This window comes from Nerophis lumbriciformis, linkage group LG36, assembly GCF_033978685.3.
Source record: "Nerophis lumbriciformis linkage group LG36, RoL_Nlum_v2.1, whole genome shotgun sequence".
Lineage (NCBI taxonomy): Eukaryota > Metazoa > Chordata > Actinopteri > Syngnathiformes > Syngnathidae > Nerophis > Nerophis lumbriciformis.
In genome coordinates, this window is record NC_084583.2 from 5,593,386 (window position 1) to 5,612,500 (window position 19,115).

The 19,115-nt window shown below is 39.3% G+C and overlaps 1 protein-coding gene across 2 annotated transcripts in view; it reads right to left on the bottom strand.

Annotated features, from left to right (window-relative positions):
* Positions 1 to 2,613: 2,613 nt before the first annotated feature.
* tsc22d3 (TSC22 domain family, member 3) overlaps positions 2,614 to 19,115 on the bottom strand; it is an 80,738-nt gene continuing 64,236 nt past the window's right edge. The window contains exons 1-3 of one of the 2 annotated variants that reach the window (XM_061930429.2): positions 8,685 to 9,075; positions 7,374 to 7,425; positions 2,614 to 3,994 (exon numbers count right to left, since the gene is read on the bottom strand). In XM_061930429.2, the coding sequence (XP_061786413.1) occupies positions 3,740 to 3,994; positions 7,374 to 7,425; positions 8,685 to 8,809 (432 nt within the window). In that variant the 5' untranslated portion in view covers positions 8,810 to 9,075 and the 3' untranslated portion in view covers positions 2,614 to 3,739. Of the gene's footprint in view, positions 3,995 to 7,373; positions 7,426 to 8,684; positions 9,076 to 19,115 lie in introns of those variants that run through there. The other variant, XM_061930428.2, reaches the window with a different exon arrangement.

Consider the following 19,115-nt stretch of genomic DNA (forward strand, 5'->3'; position numbering starts at 1 on the left):
CATGCTAAATTTTAGCATTTTAAAGTATGCATGCTAACGCTTTAGGCTAGCTCTGTAGCTCTTTTTGTACAGTTACACCTAAAACTCACGGATTCGGACACTCGGCACCATCTTCAAAGCACGGTGGCTTCCGGCGACCCACAGCCAGAGGTCCAGGGCACAGATAGCAGGCCCATCAAAATTTCGTCAGGAATTTTCTAGTTATTATTATTATTATTATTAATTTTACATATTATTTTTCTTTATTGTTCATTTGCAATATATTTATTTTAACACTGTATTTGTATGTTTTTATGAGTCCTTCTTTTCACTATATTTGATTGGTATTTATTGTTGTAATCAGCCTGACCTAAGCCTTGATAATAATCTTTGACATCATTTAGCAAGGTTTATCATGTTAAACTGTAATTAGGTTGGATATAATTATTGAATATAATTAAAAGAAAGATGAAGACTACTTATTCAGTGTTACTATTTGAGTGTGAACCGGGCCCCTCTGTAGTGAAAAAGATGGGCCCTGGGGTCAATAAGGTTAGCAACCCCTGCTTTACAGTATAAACCATTTACATAATTACTACTATGAACCTCACAAACTCAATACTTGAGTAACACATGCTTTTTGTCAATAATAAGGAATAAAATAATTTACTGTAAAACATAAGATAACTTTTCATTATGTGTAAAATGCTGGAAAAAATACTTTATTTCCCAGAATGCTTTATTTATCCAAATATTAAACATGTTGGGAATGTTTGTGCTTTTAGTGTATGAAAAGGTTTTATAGTATTTAAGTCGACATTTTTTGTGACAAATTATTCTTGAAATTCTAAATCCATAAATTATCTATACCTAATAATACGGCCAGAGTATGCATAAGTTGTAAATAACGATGATACAAAAATAAGAAAGCTCTGCTTCTTCCAACTCCTTTTCAGATATGTTGAATTGTGTGTAAAATAATGGTGGCAAACTATTTTTTTTTTAGGTCCACATCACAGTTATGGCTGCCCTTAGTGCGTCGTATGTAACAGCAAATATGTATATGAATATGAATGGCTTTGCCTCCTGATAGTTATATTTTGACACGAAAATAAAAGTTTAAAAATGCGTGTTTTCCCGGACATTGCCTGACGATCAGACAAAGTTAAGATATGAAATGTTTCAGTTCTAATTGAAAGAACTCAAATAATAAGTTGTGGTGCTTCATTTAGGCCCTTTTTCACCGCAGGAACTTTTACAGAAACTTCCCCACTTACCCGATTTGGTGTTTCCACCAAAAACTACCCGGGTAGATTTAATTCCTCAGAAACCTTTCGGAGTTCCTCCTAGCTAGGTGGGACTATTTTGAGCGACCAGGAACCTTTCCGGGGCGGGCTGTGCTGTCGAAGACACTTGGGGGCGTTCCTAAAACTTGTTTTTCAAACACACGACCGCCATTGGAATATACGCGGCGACTTATTTATTTCTAATGTCTTGTGTATTTTTATTTCAACAAACTTGACAACGAAGAAAAACAAGAACGAAAGGAACTTTCGAAATGCAGCAACTTTTGTGGGGCATCTGTGTGCTGAAGAACGCTGATCAGTGGAACTATCTTGCAGTGTTTTTACTCAGCAGTAGTCTTTAAACTATATGCACTTTAATGTTAGTTATTATTTTTACAAACTTCATTTTAACACGCAAAGCTACGAGAAGTGGACAGACTCTTTTAAACGTATTTACGGAGGAGTATGAAGCCGGACTCAAAGCAACGACCTCAGCTGCTTACTACTTGAGACTTTGTTGGATAAATGTGAAATAATGGAGGCAGCACACGAATGGAACGAAGGTAAATAACATCAAATATAAACTATTTACTTCATTACATGTTGTGAACGTAGTCAGTGACACTCCAGTTGTGTAATTATTAGCTTCAACCCGAGTGAACAGGATGCTAATGCTAACAAGCTAACGCTAAAGCCGATATATTCGTGTTGTCGGCCGTGTGATAAACACTGACATTTATTTTTTATATATTGTTATTTACAGATAAACACTGACATTTATTATTTATATAGTTATTTACAGATAACCACTGACATTATTTATGTATTGTTATTTACAGATAAACACAGACATTTATTATATATATATTGTTTATACAACTGAAATGGACCAAAAGGAATCGCATGACCCTCATTAATTCATCATTTACTGAGAGGACAACTTTCTGACTGTTGAACATTGCGGACATAAGCCTGACTTTTTATGAGCAATTTGGTATTAATTTAATAAATGACATTGTTTTGTATATGATTGCTTCGTACTGCATTACTTGTTTTTTAGTTAAATAACTGTGACCTAATATTGTCTGTTTATTTACATGGTATCAGTGTAGAAATATAGTAGACCACTCCTCCATACATCAGCCTGATTTGTATAAACTACCTGAACTGTGTAATGCGGTGGAAACACAAACCACACACTTCTACAGGAACCTATAGATCCAGGAAATACCAATGAACATTTGGTGGGAAAGGGCCCATTGATGCACAATGTTTCCAGGCTTGATTTTGACTCCTCTGTCCTAGATTGTATCCAGTTTATAAGAAAGTAAGACAAAAAAAGACCGTATTCATATTATGTAAACATAAGGTTTATTGCGAATGTGCAGTTGTATCCAAAGAGCGTATCAAACAAATGTAGTCTGGATACTGTACAGCAACAAAACCGTTATCTTTACAAAAACACATAGAAACTTTTGAGGACTAACTTCTCCCTGTGAACTTTTAACACATGGTCCTGGTTGTCGGCTCGTCTTTCTGCTGCTGCTGTTTTGAAAAGAAAAAAAAAACAGTCTTTGGTAGCTTGAGAATAACAGCGTAAGCAGAGCTCGGAGTCGAAACGTGTTCCTTTCTTTGACTAAGTACAGGCACTGTCGTCATGCCATCGTTTTCAAGTTGGCATCAAGGATGGAGTCGATGAGTCCATTGCTTGTTTGTTTATCGCCTTCAGTGTGGATGAAGTGATCTCAGAGGAGCATCCTTATAATATAAAAGAAACAGAAAACGAAGATATGGCAAGGATGAATCCCCCCTAAAAGCAGCAAGCCCCAACTGCAGACAATAGATTACAGATTAGGAATCAGTACAGTATAAGAGTCGCTCCGCCAGGCTCCGTTATACCGTGACGAGCGTCCCCTCAGCTCATCCTGTTGATTATTTCTGTTAATGAACGTCAACAAACACACGGGAGCAAAAGTCCTTGTGGATGAAATGTGGAGCTGGGGAATCCTTGAAAAGTTGCATTTGGATCTCGGAACGCATCCCGCAAACCGGAGGCCTCACGGCGCGTCCAGACCGGGAGAACTGTTCTCAGGTGGAGTAGGAAGTCGCCTCACCCGCCGCCACACACGCCCAGTCGGCACCTTGCAGGACCAGCCCGATCAAGAGCGTAAAAGGACGGCCGCCGGACGGGTGCCCACTCAGACCCTGTTGTCTGAAAGCAATGTCCTCTCTTGGTTCTTAGCGCTTGTTGACGTTGCAGCGAAGACGTGGACGGGATCAGAGGACGGACCTGACAATGCGCCGGTCAGAAGTTTTGTGCTTATCAGAGTCAACTTTTTGAAGTCCCATTGGGCGTTTTGCGGCCACAAGGCCCTCATTGCCATTTTCTCAGCGGCAGCAATTCAACGCAAAAACATGGGAGGTCCATTGCTGGAAAAGGGACAGTGGCTCTGCCCGCCCCAAAGCAGAGCCACTTATACAGCAGAGCCTGCGGTGTGGCTGCACGTTTGCTGCTGATGCTTCTGCTGCTCCGACATCACCTGATTGTCCATACTGTCAGTCGGGATGCGGGACTGGAACTTTTCCAGCTGCTCCGGACTGGCCAGGTTCTTCAGCAGGTAGTTTTCCCTCTCCAGCTGGTTGTTTTTCTCCGCCAGCTCCTTGATCTGCTCCTTGAGGATCTCCACTTCCTCGCGCACGGCGTACATGAGGTGGTTCTTGACCAGGTCCTGCAAGGAAGGGGCAAGAGAGGATCAGCTCACGCTGTTCGTGACACGATGTCCCCGTGCTCAAACCAAAATACAACTCGACTTCCCTGGACACCAGTGTAGATCTTCTCTTTAAGTCATATCAGCTCATAACATGCAACTTTTTTCACTAAAAATTACACACTTTATGATTTTTGTTTATTCAGAACAATGCACATTGATGAACAATCTGATTTAAAGATTGTAAATAAGGCAGATTATAGCATAGTTGCTCATTTACATCTGTAGTCCCAGATGCATAGCCCTAATCCGCCTAAGTGTTCCGATTTTACTTTTGGACTTTGGGTCTGTGCATTAATAAAAAATCATTTTGTAGTGTGCATTTCTGCAGAATATTTACATAAGATGTGTTTTGGTGCAATTGGGCTACATACTACCTCGATTTATACGCTGTGGCTTCCATTAATCGTTTAAGGAATGTAACCTATAAAAATAGACCAAATCCAGACTGCATAGTGTGCCCAGAACTTTAGTTTCTGAATGGCTATTTTTTTATTGAGTATGCCATTGGTTCCATGTAGTACATAATATACACAAACATAGCTAGAGAACAATCTAGTGCTCAATAACAATATTATCGTTTTACAATAAAGAAGACACTTAAACATATCTCAAAAAGGTAATGGAAAGAAGAATAAACTTTTGGAATCCCGCCTCTTTCCATAGTTGAACTTTAACTACTAACATCCGGTTTCCTGTGAACCCCATTTCATCACATACTCGATGTATTCCCAATAACTCCATAGATCATAAAGCCCATTCAAAACAAGCCGAGACCAAAATCCGAGATTTCTACAATTCCTTAAAGTGCTTTAATATTTGAAGAGTGTTTAAGCTCGTTCCTCGGGGCGGCTCCATATTTTCAACCGACAGACACAAAACCCTGTCCTGGCGGTAAGCAGGTTTATAGGCGAGGTTGTACCCTACATCCCTTTCTGTGAATAAACTTTGAACATTTGCAGGCAACTAATAACTTCTCGCTTCAAACATTCAAGAGAGTCGTGGAGTGTTGATGTGGCAAATAGCTCAAGTTTATACATTTTTAATATTGCACAAATGTTAAAAGTGCAATTTTATTACTGATATGCATTTTTTTTTAGAGAGAATGAAAGTTATGGCAAGCAGAAAACACTTTAATTTCAACTATTTTCCCTAATATTTGAACAATTTCCCTTGGGGATCATTAAAGTTTGTCTAAGTCTAATATATGCATTGAGGTTATAAATAGTGTTTTATTTGATTACTCAAACAAAATAATCGATTTTTAAAATGATAGTGGCAGCAAAAAAAAGGACCTTTACAGGTAAACAAACGTTGCAAGATCCCAACTGAGAAATGCATTACTTTATAGAAAATTTGAATTAACAATATGCACACTGAAACTAAGGTATGTTTTTTTCCATAATATATATATATGAATATGAATGAATTTGCCTATGAATGAATTACGTAATATGCCTATGCATTTGGATATACTTTTACGTCAGTATAACAAAATCTGTAATTTCCAGTAAAAAAGTTGGTAGAATATTACTGTAAATGGAAATGACAAAATCGAAAAAAAATGCAAACTATTTAATCATTTGACTGAGCTGCCAATTTTTTTTTTTTTTAATCTACAGTTGTTTTACAGTGTATGACTCCAAACTGAATAAAGGTTCCACAGTTCTTATACAGTACATTTCTGGCAACAGAGCTGCCAATTTTGGACTGTAAACTACCGTATTTTCCGCACTATAAGGCGCACCTAAAAACCACAATTTTTCTCAAAAGCTGACAGTGCGCCTAATAACCCGGTGCGCTTTATTACGATTAATTTTCATAAAGTTTCGGTCTCGCAACTTCGGTAAACAGCCGCCATCTTTTTTCCCGGTAGAACAGGAAGCGCTTCTTCTTCTACGCAAGCAACCGCCAATGAAAGCACTCGCCCCCATAGAACAGGAAGCGCTTCACCCGCCCCCATAGAACAGGAAGCGCTTCACCCGCCCCCGGAAGAAGAAGAAAAAACGCGCGGATATCACCGTACGTTTCATTTCCTGTTTACATCTGTAAAGACCACAAAATGGCTCCTACAAAACGATCCGGTTCATAAAAAGACGCAATCTCTCCATCCGCACACGGATTACTACCGTATTTCACAGCAACTGAACCGCACTGTGGAACGGGAGCACGTACGGTGAATATTCGCTCCACAGGGAATGAGAAGTCATCCTTCACTGTGGTTCTAGCTTGCCATGCTAACTTCCACCCATCCAAAAGAGACCTTTCCAGCCGGCGTCATCATAAAAGCTAACTCGAAGGGATGGATGGATGAAGAAAAGATGAGCGAGTGGTTAAGGGAAGTTTACGCGAAGAAGCCGGGTGGCTTTTTTCACACAGCTCCGAAGGCGAACACACCTTCACTAAGACGGGCAGATAGCGCCGGTCGACATACGCCAACATCTGCCAGTGGATCGTAAATGCCTGGGCAGATAGTTTCGGTCACAACTGTGGTCCGACCTTTCCGGAAGGCAGGATTCACAGAACTGCTGCACAACAACAGCGACACTGACTCCGGTGACTTCGACGAGACGGAACCGGCCATTTTGGATCCCGTATTCGCCCAACTTTTCAATTCGGACACCGAAGACGAAGAATTCGAAGGATTTACGAATGAAGAATAACTTCAGAAGGTGAGCGCTATGTTTATTTTGTGTGTTGTGACATTAACGTTCGAGCAACATTATGTTGCTATTGTTCTACACCATTTTGAATTTTACTATGTTTGTGATTGCACATTTGCGTACATTTTGGGACAGAGTTGTTAGAACGCTGGTTTTCAATATATTATTAAAGTTTGACTGAACTATCTGACTGTTTTTTTGACATTCACTTTAGCGCAGCGTTTTTTTGACATTCACTTTAGCGCAGCGTAGGCGCGGCTTTTAGTCCGGGGCGGCTTATTGGTGGACAAAATTATGAAATATGTAATTCATAGAAGGTGCGGCTAATAATCCGGTGCGCCTTATAGTGCGGAAAATACGGTACTGTCATTTTTACAGTGTAGAATTTGAAACTACGGAATGTGTCACGGTTCGTATTATAAATGTATTGTTTCCTTAGGATTATGCCTTTTTTTTCTAACGATACTAAACTATTTTTGCACAATTATTATTATACATGAGCCACACTTAGGACAACCTTACGTTACTGCCAGACACAATTTTTCAGGGTGTATTTCTGCTAAATAGTCACATAAAGGTTGAATTGTGTTGCAGAACATAGAATCTTAACTAGCGTCAGCAAACATTTGCAGCATGAAAGTGGCAAAAAGTGAGACATTTTGCAGCTGGAAGCTTACCATGGCCTGCTCTATCTTGTTGTCAATGGCCACCACGCTAGCACCAGAGGCACTGCAGGAAAGAAAACACAACAGTTAATTTCACAATAGCGCGCTGGAACGGATCTTATGCAGAAATGGTCGAATTGCAAAATAAATAGTGAAAATGAAAAGACTTTGAGCCGTTAGGGGCGATTGGTGTTATGTCACGTCGGTTAGAACAGTGGTCCCCAACCACCGGTCCGGGCCGCACAGAGACATGAAATAATTTTTAACCGACCGCAATTTCTCCCACTTTACTTTCGCCAGTCCCACCAGACAAACCAATAAGCTTGTTCATAGATGTATTATAAAACTCCTGATAGGAAGTCACCATTTGCTAGATTTGTTACATATTTGTTACATGGGACAATGCACATTAATAAGCATATAAAAATGTAAAGGTGCCAAATCGTAGCCAAAAGCTAGGTTCCATCTGCAGTCTGCGGCAGGTTGAGGACCTAAGATCAGGGCAGATCCGGAACAAAGTGACCATAGTAGTTCAAGTGCATAAGGCAGATGGAGAAATAATTAATTGTTGCATATAATAATTGTGCTGAAGGAAGAAAATACCCATCTCCTTTGGCCTAGTGCTGCTATTATTACACATAGTCCTATTACACAAGTAGTTAGCAATAACAGATGTATTTACGCTTGCAAAATTGGACCAAAAAAAAGCTGACATTAGTGTATCTACGTATGAAATATATTATTTGTTTTTAATATTGTTGTGCAGCACTTTGGAAACATTTTGTTGTTAAAATGTGCTATATAAATAAAGTGGATTGGATTGGATTTGATTGAAATATCGCACAAAATATGAGTACATAACTTTTAGAATGGAAATAGAAATCCACATAAATATATTGGAACTAATGGCAAGTATGTCTAGCTTTGTTATATATCCATGCTCTTGTCCTTGAATGTGATGTATCACCTATAACCCATCAGATACAAAAGCCAAAAAAAAACCTACTTCTAGCAAAAATGAGTAAACACCAAAAGTCTATAGAGCTTTTTTTGCAAAGGGAAAAGCCAGGGGCTCCCAACAATTCAACGTCATAGTGAGTTTTTTCATGTATTCATTTTTCATGCACTTATTTGCTATATTTATCTGCCATATGTGGAAGGCCGGTCCATGAAAATAATGCCTAGATTAAACCGGTCCCTGGTGCAAAATAGGTTGGGGACCCTGGGTTAGAAAGCAACAATGCAGCGCGAATCAACGCATGGATAGTTTTTGACTGGCCCGCCGTGTTCCCTTCTCACGGTATGTTGTGCTGTTTTGTTTACCTGTTGTCAAGTTTGACGGACACGACGTCTCCTCCCAGCAGCGAGGAGAAGAACGATATGGAGAAGTTGTGCAGCTGGTAGACGGCAACCTCCATTGGCGTTTTAGCGAACATTTCCGTGCTCATGGTCAGCGCCAAACTCGTTTGGAAAATACTTCTCGCCACGTTTGCGAGTCGGTATGAAAAAAACGAACGTAAGAAATGTAAAGTAACGTAAGTCCGGTTCGGTTCCGTCGATGCACTAATAAAGTGCAGAGTCAGTGTTATTTTTAGTTTTTTTGAAGCTTCGCTTGTTTGTCTGAGCGACTGTCTATGCTGAGCTATTTTCTGCCGCCCGCCACTATATAAACGCCAGCGTTTTTGACGTCACACGACGCGCGCATATATTATGTAAATAGAATGGGCGTGTCGTGATTTTGTGGTGCGTTTCAATGCCGCAGGGAAGACTAGTACTTGACTCAAAAATAGATCTTTGTCGAAAATACACGCTTTTACATAAACAATGGCAACGAGTAATAACAATACCTTACAACAGTTGACTTGAAAAACTAAGCATAATGTGAGGACATTTCATGTATTCTGTATTTATTTAACCACCCTTAAATGTTTGTCAGTCCTGTACTTTTCATTACTGAATAACCACATACGAACTCTTATTATATCATGTTCTTAAGAGAACAAACTAACACCAATTGCAAAAAAAACAAAAAACATGTAGTATATTGCATAAACTCCTTTTTTTGGACATCCTGAATCAAACATATGTTATTTCATATTAGGCATAGAATAAAAAATAGAAATAAAAAAAGTACATGTTATGAATGGCATGCAGGGCAATGTCAAGCTGGCAAACGTTGTTTACAGTGAGCTCTTGAACGCAACATGCTTTTCACTCCTGCCCTGCTACTGAACCCGAGCCCCAAGTCTTCCTCACATCAGGCCTGGAGAAATAAGTCACTCGTGTTTTTTGGTAAATACACATCTATTGACTGCACAACGCACGTTGCAACTTGCTTGATTTAATTCTGCAAACACGAGGCTTTAATGTAATTTGTTTCAAATATAAAACACACTTTTTTTTCCTCCTGAGGGTACATTTAATCAAGACGAATAACATGCAGTGTCGCTCCTAAATGATATCAACAGACAGTACTTCACCAATAACAGAATGTACAGTACAATTACTGCACCACCATGTGCAAAAGTGAAGGTAGTTTTCCATGCCTGCCTTTTTGGTGAATTTCCCCTTCACGCTGTTCTTCAATTCTGTCGGCCTCTGGCGGTCAAATTGTATAACTACAACACCATAGACAACCCTGTTTACGTTGAGAGCAAGGGCGTAGGAATTTTCCGTACGTCTTCTCCTGACTCCATGATTAAAAACGTGGCCGAATTCAAGCCACATGGAACATTCTAAAATATAAAAATGCATGCACACTTGTATATCTACGTGCATAAATAACATGCAACGACTTTTAGGAAAATGTGTAACTTTAATTTCAACTTAACATGTTATTGTGTGATGCAATCCTCCAGCACCAGAGCTCCTGCAAAGTGTCATAAACACAGTGGGGGGAAAAAACAACACACCTGCTGTCCTCCTTTTTTCTCCACAACATGTGTGCCGGCGGTTGATTGTGCAATGCATCTTGTTCTCACACTCACACAAAAGTAATCAGTGAGCACTGTAGGTGACATAGTGTTCCTGAAGTGATCACAATCAGTATTTATTATTTGTACAAAAAAACAACAACAATTGTGTACATTTAGGATACATGTTCTGCTTTGCATTTTGTATCTATTGCTATACGATAACAACCACGAGCCTATTATGATGATTACTACGATGGCGTGGAACACCGCAGAGGCCACCACAGTGTATATGTTTCTTTTACTTTTTTTCCATAGCTGTATGTAGAAGTGGCTGGTTGCATCAGCTCTGCTCTTTTAATGTCTTTAATGTCCTTTGTGTTCTTTGATGTTGGATGTTGCCCTCTTACACACATGTAAGAGGGATCTGTGCTATGGCTATGAGTTGTTTTTTCCCTTGGCCTCAGTCTGGACCCCCTCTCCAGGGGCCAAGGCTTAGACCGATTTTATTTTAGACCCCATTGTTTACCTGTATCCCACCTTTTTTGTAAGGGGCGCCGGAAGTTGGCAGACCCGTCAAGGATTAATAAAGTATTTCTGATTCTGATTCTGATTAAAGCAAAGTCCAGAAAATATACGTGCGGGTCAATACTGAAATGCCAGATTTGCGAACCAAAATATTGACACTTTTGATACTTAAGTTATTTGAGATAGCTTTTTGTTTTTTACAACATGCTCAGTATTTCACGTGAACATCTTCATGTAACTGAATTCTAAAAGTAGTCCCTTATTAATGTCTTATTAATTAATTTTGATGATTTTATTATGTTACTTATTTCCTTGTGTTTGAAACACAATTTTAACGCTGTATAGGTATTCACGCCACTATCTCAATATACTTCCAAGTTAATCAATTTATAATAATAAATTATATTAATTAATGATGTAAACTCAGAGTACAGGCGAAAAGTTTGGACACACCATTCAATGTGTTTCTTTTGTTTTCTTTTTCATGACTACTTACATTGTAGATTGTCACTGAAGGCCTCACAACTATGAAAGAACACACGTGGAGTTTCAAGAAGTAGTCACCTGAAATGGTTTTCACTTCACAGGTGTGCTTGAACCTCATTGAGAGTGTGAAGTGAAGTGAATTACATTTATATAGCGCTTTTTCTCAAGTGACTCAAAGCGCTTTACATTGTGAAACCCAATATCTAAGTTACATTTAAACCAGTGTGGGTGGCACTGGGAGCAGGTGGGTAAAGTGTCTTGCCCAAGGACACAACGGCAGTGACTAGGATGGCGGAAGCGGGGATCGAACCTGCAACCCTCAAGTTGCTGGCACGGCCGCTCTACCAACCGAGCTATACCGCCCCAAAGAGAATGCCAAGCGTGTGCAAAGCAGTAATCAGAGCAAAGGGTGGCTATTTTGAAGACACTAGAATACAAAACATGTTTTCAGTTATTTCACATTTTTGTTAAGTACATAACTCCACATTGATAGTTTTGATGCCTCAGTGACAATCTACAACAGGGGTGTCAAAGTCAAGGCCTGCGGGCCAGATTCGGCCCGCAAATTAATTATCTATGGCCTCCGGGATGATATTTGATTAGTATTAGAACCGGCTCATAGGCCACAGCTGCCTGCTGCTGTTTTCCACGCACCAGTACTCCATCAGTGTTGGGGCTAGGAATTTTCAAAATGGGGTCCCAGGGACCACATCAAGTCATAAAAATAGGGTCCCAGAGTACCCTTTTGGGGTCCCACTTTTTTGTAACCGTTTAAAAAACAAATGATATGCATTATCCTGTTATATCTCACATTCTATATTGTGTTTTGGAAAAAAGTTGTCATTAACGTTACTTAATTAATTAAAACAAAATAATACACAAGAAAACACATTTTTATGCTATGTAATTGCATTCAGTTATAAACATTCATTAACTTTCTTCTTTCCTTCATGGATCTAAACTTTACCGCTGCTGGTATTTTTTTCTATATTTTTATTGTAATATTTTCAGAATGTGTTTGTTCTATTTTCTGACCAAAGCAAGACAAAGAAAACAATCTGAAGTTGTCTTTACTTTTTAGTTTTAATGCCCTGATTTTAATAGTCCGGCCCGCGTGTGCACAGATTTTCCTCCATGCGGCCGCTGAGCTAAAATGAATTTGACACCCCTGATCTACAATGTAAATAGTCATGAAAATAAAGAAAACACATTGAATGAGAAAGTGTGTCCAAAGTTTGGCCTGTACTGTATGATAATCAATAAATAATAATATTCTATTTTGTATAATAAATAATAGCAATAAATAAATAACTATTTTTCATGCAATGTTTTTGAAACAGACAACTTTTTTAGCTATTATAAACAACTTATTATTTTAGCAGACACATGAGGTACATTTGCGCAAAGTATCAGTATCGGATCGGTATCGCCGATACCAGTCTGAGTATTACTCGGTATCGGATAGGAAAGAAAATCAGAAAAATTACAAGTCCATGCAAAGTGTCTGTAAAATTTTAATTCAACAATGCAAAATAAAGCATGTTCCTTAATGTATGGATCATCTGTACCGAAAATAGACTTGAGGCCAAACAATTAGAGTTTACTTTTAACGGGTTAAAAAAGAAAGAGCCCACAAGAGACTTAAAATCAAGCTCTCTTGCCTGACTGCAGTACACAGGCCGCATTAGATGACTGTTCAGCTAGGAAGCAAATACAAAAAAGTTGCATAAGTATGTTTCCTAACAGATAAAGTCTCTCACACTGCTGTGGAACGCTTCCCAGCCTCATGGCGCGCGCAAATCTGTCCAAAAGCTCGCAGAGATGGGCCGCCCTGTTTCGTCAAATGTTCCCCCGCGCTACAGCCAACTGGGTTGTATAAGACTGTGATTCATCTTCGCCGATAGCTTGAAAGCATAACACGGGACACTCAAGTCAGGGAGCACTTTTGGGCTCACACACACACAAAACCGACAAGACGTCATTAACACCCGTTGGAGAAATTAATATACTGTTGTCTGTTTCAGCTCCTAGTTCCACGTGCACGTGTGCAAAGATGCATGATGGGTGAACCAAAAAACAAAAAAACGTGCGGCTGTCTGAAGGGAGCACTGAAGTCTCGATACACTCTGACCAGGGCTAAATTGCGATCTTGAGCAGAATTTTTATTTGGAGCTATCCCGTACCAAGAATGCTCCAACTTTTTTATTTATTTTTTACATTTGATCAATTTTAGTATTTTTGTTGTTGTTGTTTGAATCAAACTTGAATTTAATGTGATGCATGTTTTGTACTAAAACACATTCATGGGAAATAAAATGTCCAATAATATGGTTTCAGAGCAAAAAAAACAGTTTTACAATCATTCAAATATACATTTATAAACCTCATCACTTGACAAGCACTAATGCTGTGCACAACAAGAGCCACAAAAGGGGAAATTTGCCATTATGTTCCTATCGGTGACTGAGCAGGAAGCAGCTATGAGGAATACGTTTGCGGTAACATTTCGTATGAACCTAGCAGGCAGAAGACATTGAAACAACGTTGAGAACTTGTTGAATTGAGCAACTCAAACGTAACGTTGAAGCATAATGCTTTTTGTCGACGTTCAATCAATGTTGGTTTGTGACGTTGATTTGACCGTTGACATTTGGTCATTTCCCAACCAATATTCTACAACACAAATACACTGTTGAAACAACATGCTTTTTGACGACGTGTAATCAATGTTGGGTTCTGACGTTGATTTGACCATTGAATTTCGGTCATTTTTCAACCAATATTCTACAACACAAATTCAACGTTGAAACAACATTCTTTTTGACGTTTATTCAATGTCAGGTTGTGACGTTGATTTGTCCATTGACATTTGGTTGTTTTCCAACCAATATTCTACAACACAAATATAATGTTGAAACAACATACTTTTTGACAACGTTTAATCAATGTTGGGTTCTGGCGTTGATTTTACCATTGACATTTGGTCATTTTCCAACCAATATTCTACAACACAAATACAACGTTGAAACAACATGCTTTTTGACGACGTTTAATCAATGTTGGGTTCTGACGTTGATTTGACCATTAAATGTTGCTAATTTCCCAAGCAATATTCTACAACACAAATACAACGTTGGAACAACATGCTTTTTGACGATGTTTAATCAATGTTGGGTTCCGATGTTGATTTGACCATTGAATTTTGCTAATTTCCTAACTAGTATTGCACAACACAAATATAACGTTGAAACAACACGCTTTTGACGACGTTTATTCAATGTCAGGTTGTGACGTTGATTTGACATTAAATTTAGCTAATTTCTCAACCAACAACGTGAACCCAACATTAGACACCAATGTTGTATTCAAATATACATTTATAAATCTTATTATTTGGCAAGCACTAATGCTGTGCACAACAAGAGCCACTGGGTCTAAAAGGGGAAATTTGCCATTATGTTTCTATCGGTGACTGAGCAGGAAGCCGGTAGGAATACGTTTGCGGTAACATTTCATATGAACCCAGCAGACACAAGACATTGAAACAATGTTGAGAACTTGTTGAGTTAGGTCCTGACGTTGAGCAACTCAAACCAAACAATGAAGCAACATGCTTTGTTTCGACGTTTAATCAATGTTGGGTTGTGACGTTGATTTTACCATTGAATTTTGGTCATTTTCCAACCAATATTCTACAACTCAAACATAACGTTGAGACAACATGCTTTTTGTCGACGTTTAATCAATGTTGGGTTGTGACGTTGATTTGACCATTTGAATTTTGGTCATTTTTCAACCAATATTCTACAACACAAATTCAACGTTGAAAGAACATTCTTTTTGATGTTTATTCAATGTCAGGTTTTGACGTTGGTTTGACCATTGCAATTTGGTCATTTTCCAACAAATATTCTACAATACAAATACAATATTGGAACAACATGCTTTTTGACGACATTTAATCAATGTTGGGTTCTGACATTGATTTGACCATTGAATTTTGGTCATTTTCCAACCAATATTCTACAACTCAAACATAACGTTGAAACAACAAGCTTTTTGTCAAAGTTTAATCAATGTTGGGTTCTGACGTTGGTTTGACCATTGAAATTTGGTCATTTTCCAACAAATATTCTACAATACAAATACAATATTAGAACAACATGCTTTTTTAGGACGTTTAATCAATGTTGGGTTCTGACATTGATTTGACCATTGAATTTTGGTCATTTTCCAACCAATATTCTACAACTCAAACATAACGTTGAAACAACAAGCTTTTTGTCGACGTTTAATCAATGTTGGGTTCTGACGTTGATTTGACCATTGAATTTTGGTCATTTCCCAACCAACAACGTGGACCCAACAATAGACACCAACGTTGTCTCAATTTACAAATACAACTATTTTGCAACATTGTTTCAAAGTCAGTTTTAAAGGACACGTACGTATAATCAACTTTGTATCAATGTCTTGTGCCTGCTGGGAAGCACACTGTCATTCATTCATTTACATTAAAACGGACGTTTAGGGCAGGGAAGCCCTGACTGTGACCAATAAATGGAAGAATTCGATAGCTAGTAGAGCTGTATCCAAACGTCCAAGAAGCAATGTCCAACAGCGGGGTTTTTTTAAAAAGGTTTTTCTTAGATGCATACATCAGACAACCGTACAATATTTGGAACCCTTTACACCTCAGCTACATACAGCTGCAAGATGTGAACCCAGCACTACCGAAATAAACACTGATCCACACAGTTATCCCCATCAATCATCTCCATCCGTCCCTTCTACTTACCGCCGATCTGGCCTCTTGAACAGACTGGGTGAGTAAGGGGGCGAGTAGCTGAAAGGTCTGTCATGATAGCCCAAGTGCGGGTAATGGCAGCCAAACCTGTGAGGCGGCTCGGCCAGATGGAAGGCACAAACCGACCCACGCTGAGGCGCGTTAGCCTCGGAGAAACACGAGTGGCGATGTCCCATGTTGGCGTCCGAGTGACTGCGGTGCAGTTTGTCACAATGGGACAACTGAGAATTGAGTGCCAAGCTCAGACTGACACTTGAACGAGGGTGTCTGCACCGCAGCCAGCAGCCCATGTAGTCTCCAGAACAAAGTGTGAACTGTTGTGTCAGTCTGCATCACGCCAGTAATTCTAAAACCGCTCAGGAAATTTCAATTACAAATCTGTGGTTTCCTTCTGGATTTACGAAAACCGTCCGACTTCAAAGCACCAATGAGAAACATCAGTACGGCCGTATTTCATTCCTGACTATTGCAAACCACAACATGCTTACAGCCAACATGTTTGAAAAGGCAATTTGTGTAAGCGTTGGTAGAAATAAATCTCACATCCTTCATAGCCGCGGTTCTTAAACCTTTTTCACCAAGTACCACCTCAGAAAAACAAAAATTCTAACACATAAGAGAAACCCTATGACAAAATAACAATAATAATAATGGACAGCTAAGAACTCATCATTCATTGACGCGACAGCCACACTTTAAATGGTGGTAAGCTACATTCGTAGCCATATGAAAATAACACAATATTGGTAATAAATTACGATAATCAAATTTAATGGAACAAATACCATCTACCCATCTATTTTCTATCGCTTGTCCCTCTCGGGTCGCGGGGCAGGGGGCTGGAGCCTATCCCAGCTGCACTCAGACGGAAGGCGGGGTACACCCTGGACACTATAATTCGAACTGTAAATGTTGGCGTTTCTGATCAGTTTCAGGCAATGACGGTCCACCACTGGTTTCTTACCCTACAAAGGACTCTGAGGTCTAGAGACGTGTCATTTAAGACTTAATCAACAGGAGAACTCACTGGAACGTTCAAAAACGAGTGTCCCAATTATGTCGTGGTGAAACTACTTGACACACGTCCAAGAGCGACTCTCAAAAATAAAGGATTAGACCACTGTTGGACACAGTTAAGTGATCTCACTAATGAACCCGAGTGAGCTCTGCAAAATGTCAGAGGTCCCGGGCTCAGTTGGTTGCACGGCGCTGAACAGCAGGGCACTGGTATGGAGCCATGGCCAAGACTTTATGGGCTCGGGGAGCAAAAGGGCTTGTTGTAATAATACATAAGTCCATGAGTTTGTTTCCAAACACTTTGAAAAAAAACCAGTGACGGGACTTTGGCTTTAACCGCTGCAATGATTGAGTGAATGAAAGCCAGTTTGCATGACACCTGCGATGAAAGGATTCTGGATGGTGTCCCAGGACAAAAGGTTATCAGGGTCAGAAGCACCTGTCTGCATTCATCCGCCTCTTCCGTCTCCTTCAGCGTACTGCAGACCTCAGCTGTCAGAACTCAACGAGGTCTGTGTCCGATTGGAGCCTTGTTGGCTGATGTACACCAAGTACCGCTCGCCATCACGAGACGCTTTGCGCTACGAGTCCTAAAAGATCACCACAAAAATCCAATTTTGTATCACTCAGCCTGCGTTCATGGTTGTTTTAGAATGAAAAAGAGATACTTGATGCATAATAAGACTATGTTTACGCTGCAAGCCAAAGTGGCCTGTATCAGATTTATTTTTTTAGATCTGATTTTATCCAGATGACTTTCTATACTGCAAGTAAAATGTGATTTTTTTTATCAGACTCCAGTGTTAATGCGCACAAGCCCCAATAAAGTGAAAACAAAGGAAGTTGACCGTGAGGAAGTCGCTACTACTACAAAAGAAAATAAGAGTCGCAACACCTTAAAAATGTACGTTTTTTTTTTACATGAAAATAATATAATGTATGAATGGAGGTATATAGTGTACCCTATTTTTCCGACTATAAGGCGCACTTAAAATCCTTTAATTTTCTCAAAACTCGACAGTGTACCTTATAACCCGGTGCACCTAATGTACGGAATAATTTTGGTTGTGCTTACTGACCTCGAAGCTATTTTATTTGTTACATGGTGAAATGGTAAATGTGCAGAGGTGTGGACTCGAGTCACATGACTTGGACTCGAGTCAGACTCGAGTCATGAATTTGATGACTTTAGACTCGACTTGACAAAATGTAAAAAGACTTGCAACTCGACTTAGACTTTAACATCAATGACTTGTGACTTCACTTGGACTTGAGCCTTTTGAATTGACATGACTTGACATGACTTGCTACTTTCCCCAAAACCCAAAGATGAAAAAGTTATTCGGGAGCGCTCCGTATTTTTCATTGTGTACTTGTCTATCAGCGTTGCGTGTGTCAGCTGATGTGGTCTCAGTACAACAGCCAATCAAATTAGATCTACTTTGTTTTCATCACACAGCATTCATCCAATCAAATTGCAGGACAACCAACGAAGAAGACATGTCCAAACCACACGCCAGTGAACAAAAAATGATACCTAAAATAATTTCGTTTGGGTATAAAAATTACGAGGTGGTCAACACAAAACGGTTTGCAGTATGCAACACATGCGGTTCGAAAATTACTGATGGAGAGGCAACAACTTCCAACTTTGTCCGGCATTTGAAGTTGCACAAAGAACGGTAAGTTTTGAATGTAAGATAACGTTTATTGGCTAAGTAACGTGACTTTTATTTGCTGTGTAGTTAAATCAGTGAGGCTGTAAACTCACTGCTAACGTTATAACGTTATTGCAAACACGGGAATTTGTTGCAGTTCACTACCTTATTCATACTTTTTGTTCAGTGATTTTTTTAAGCAGGGTTACGTTAGTCAATATATCACACGTAACGTTAGACGGCGGTCAGCAGCACCGCGTATTTTAGCCACCTAAAAAAAGACAGAAATAGTAAAATAAAGGTCAGTTAAAATGTATACTATATTATGAATATGTGTACCGTTTTA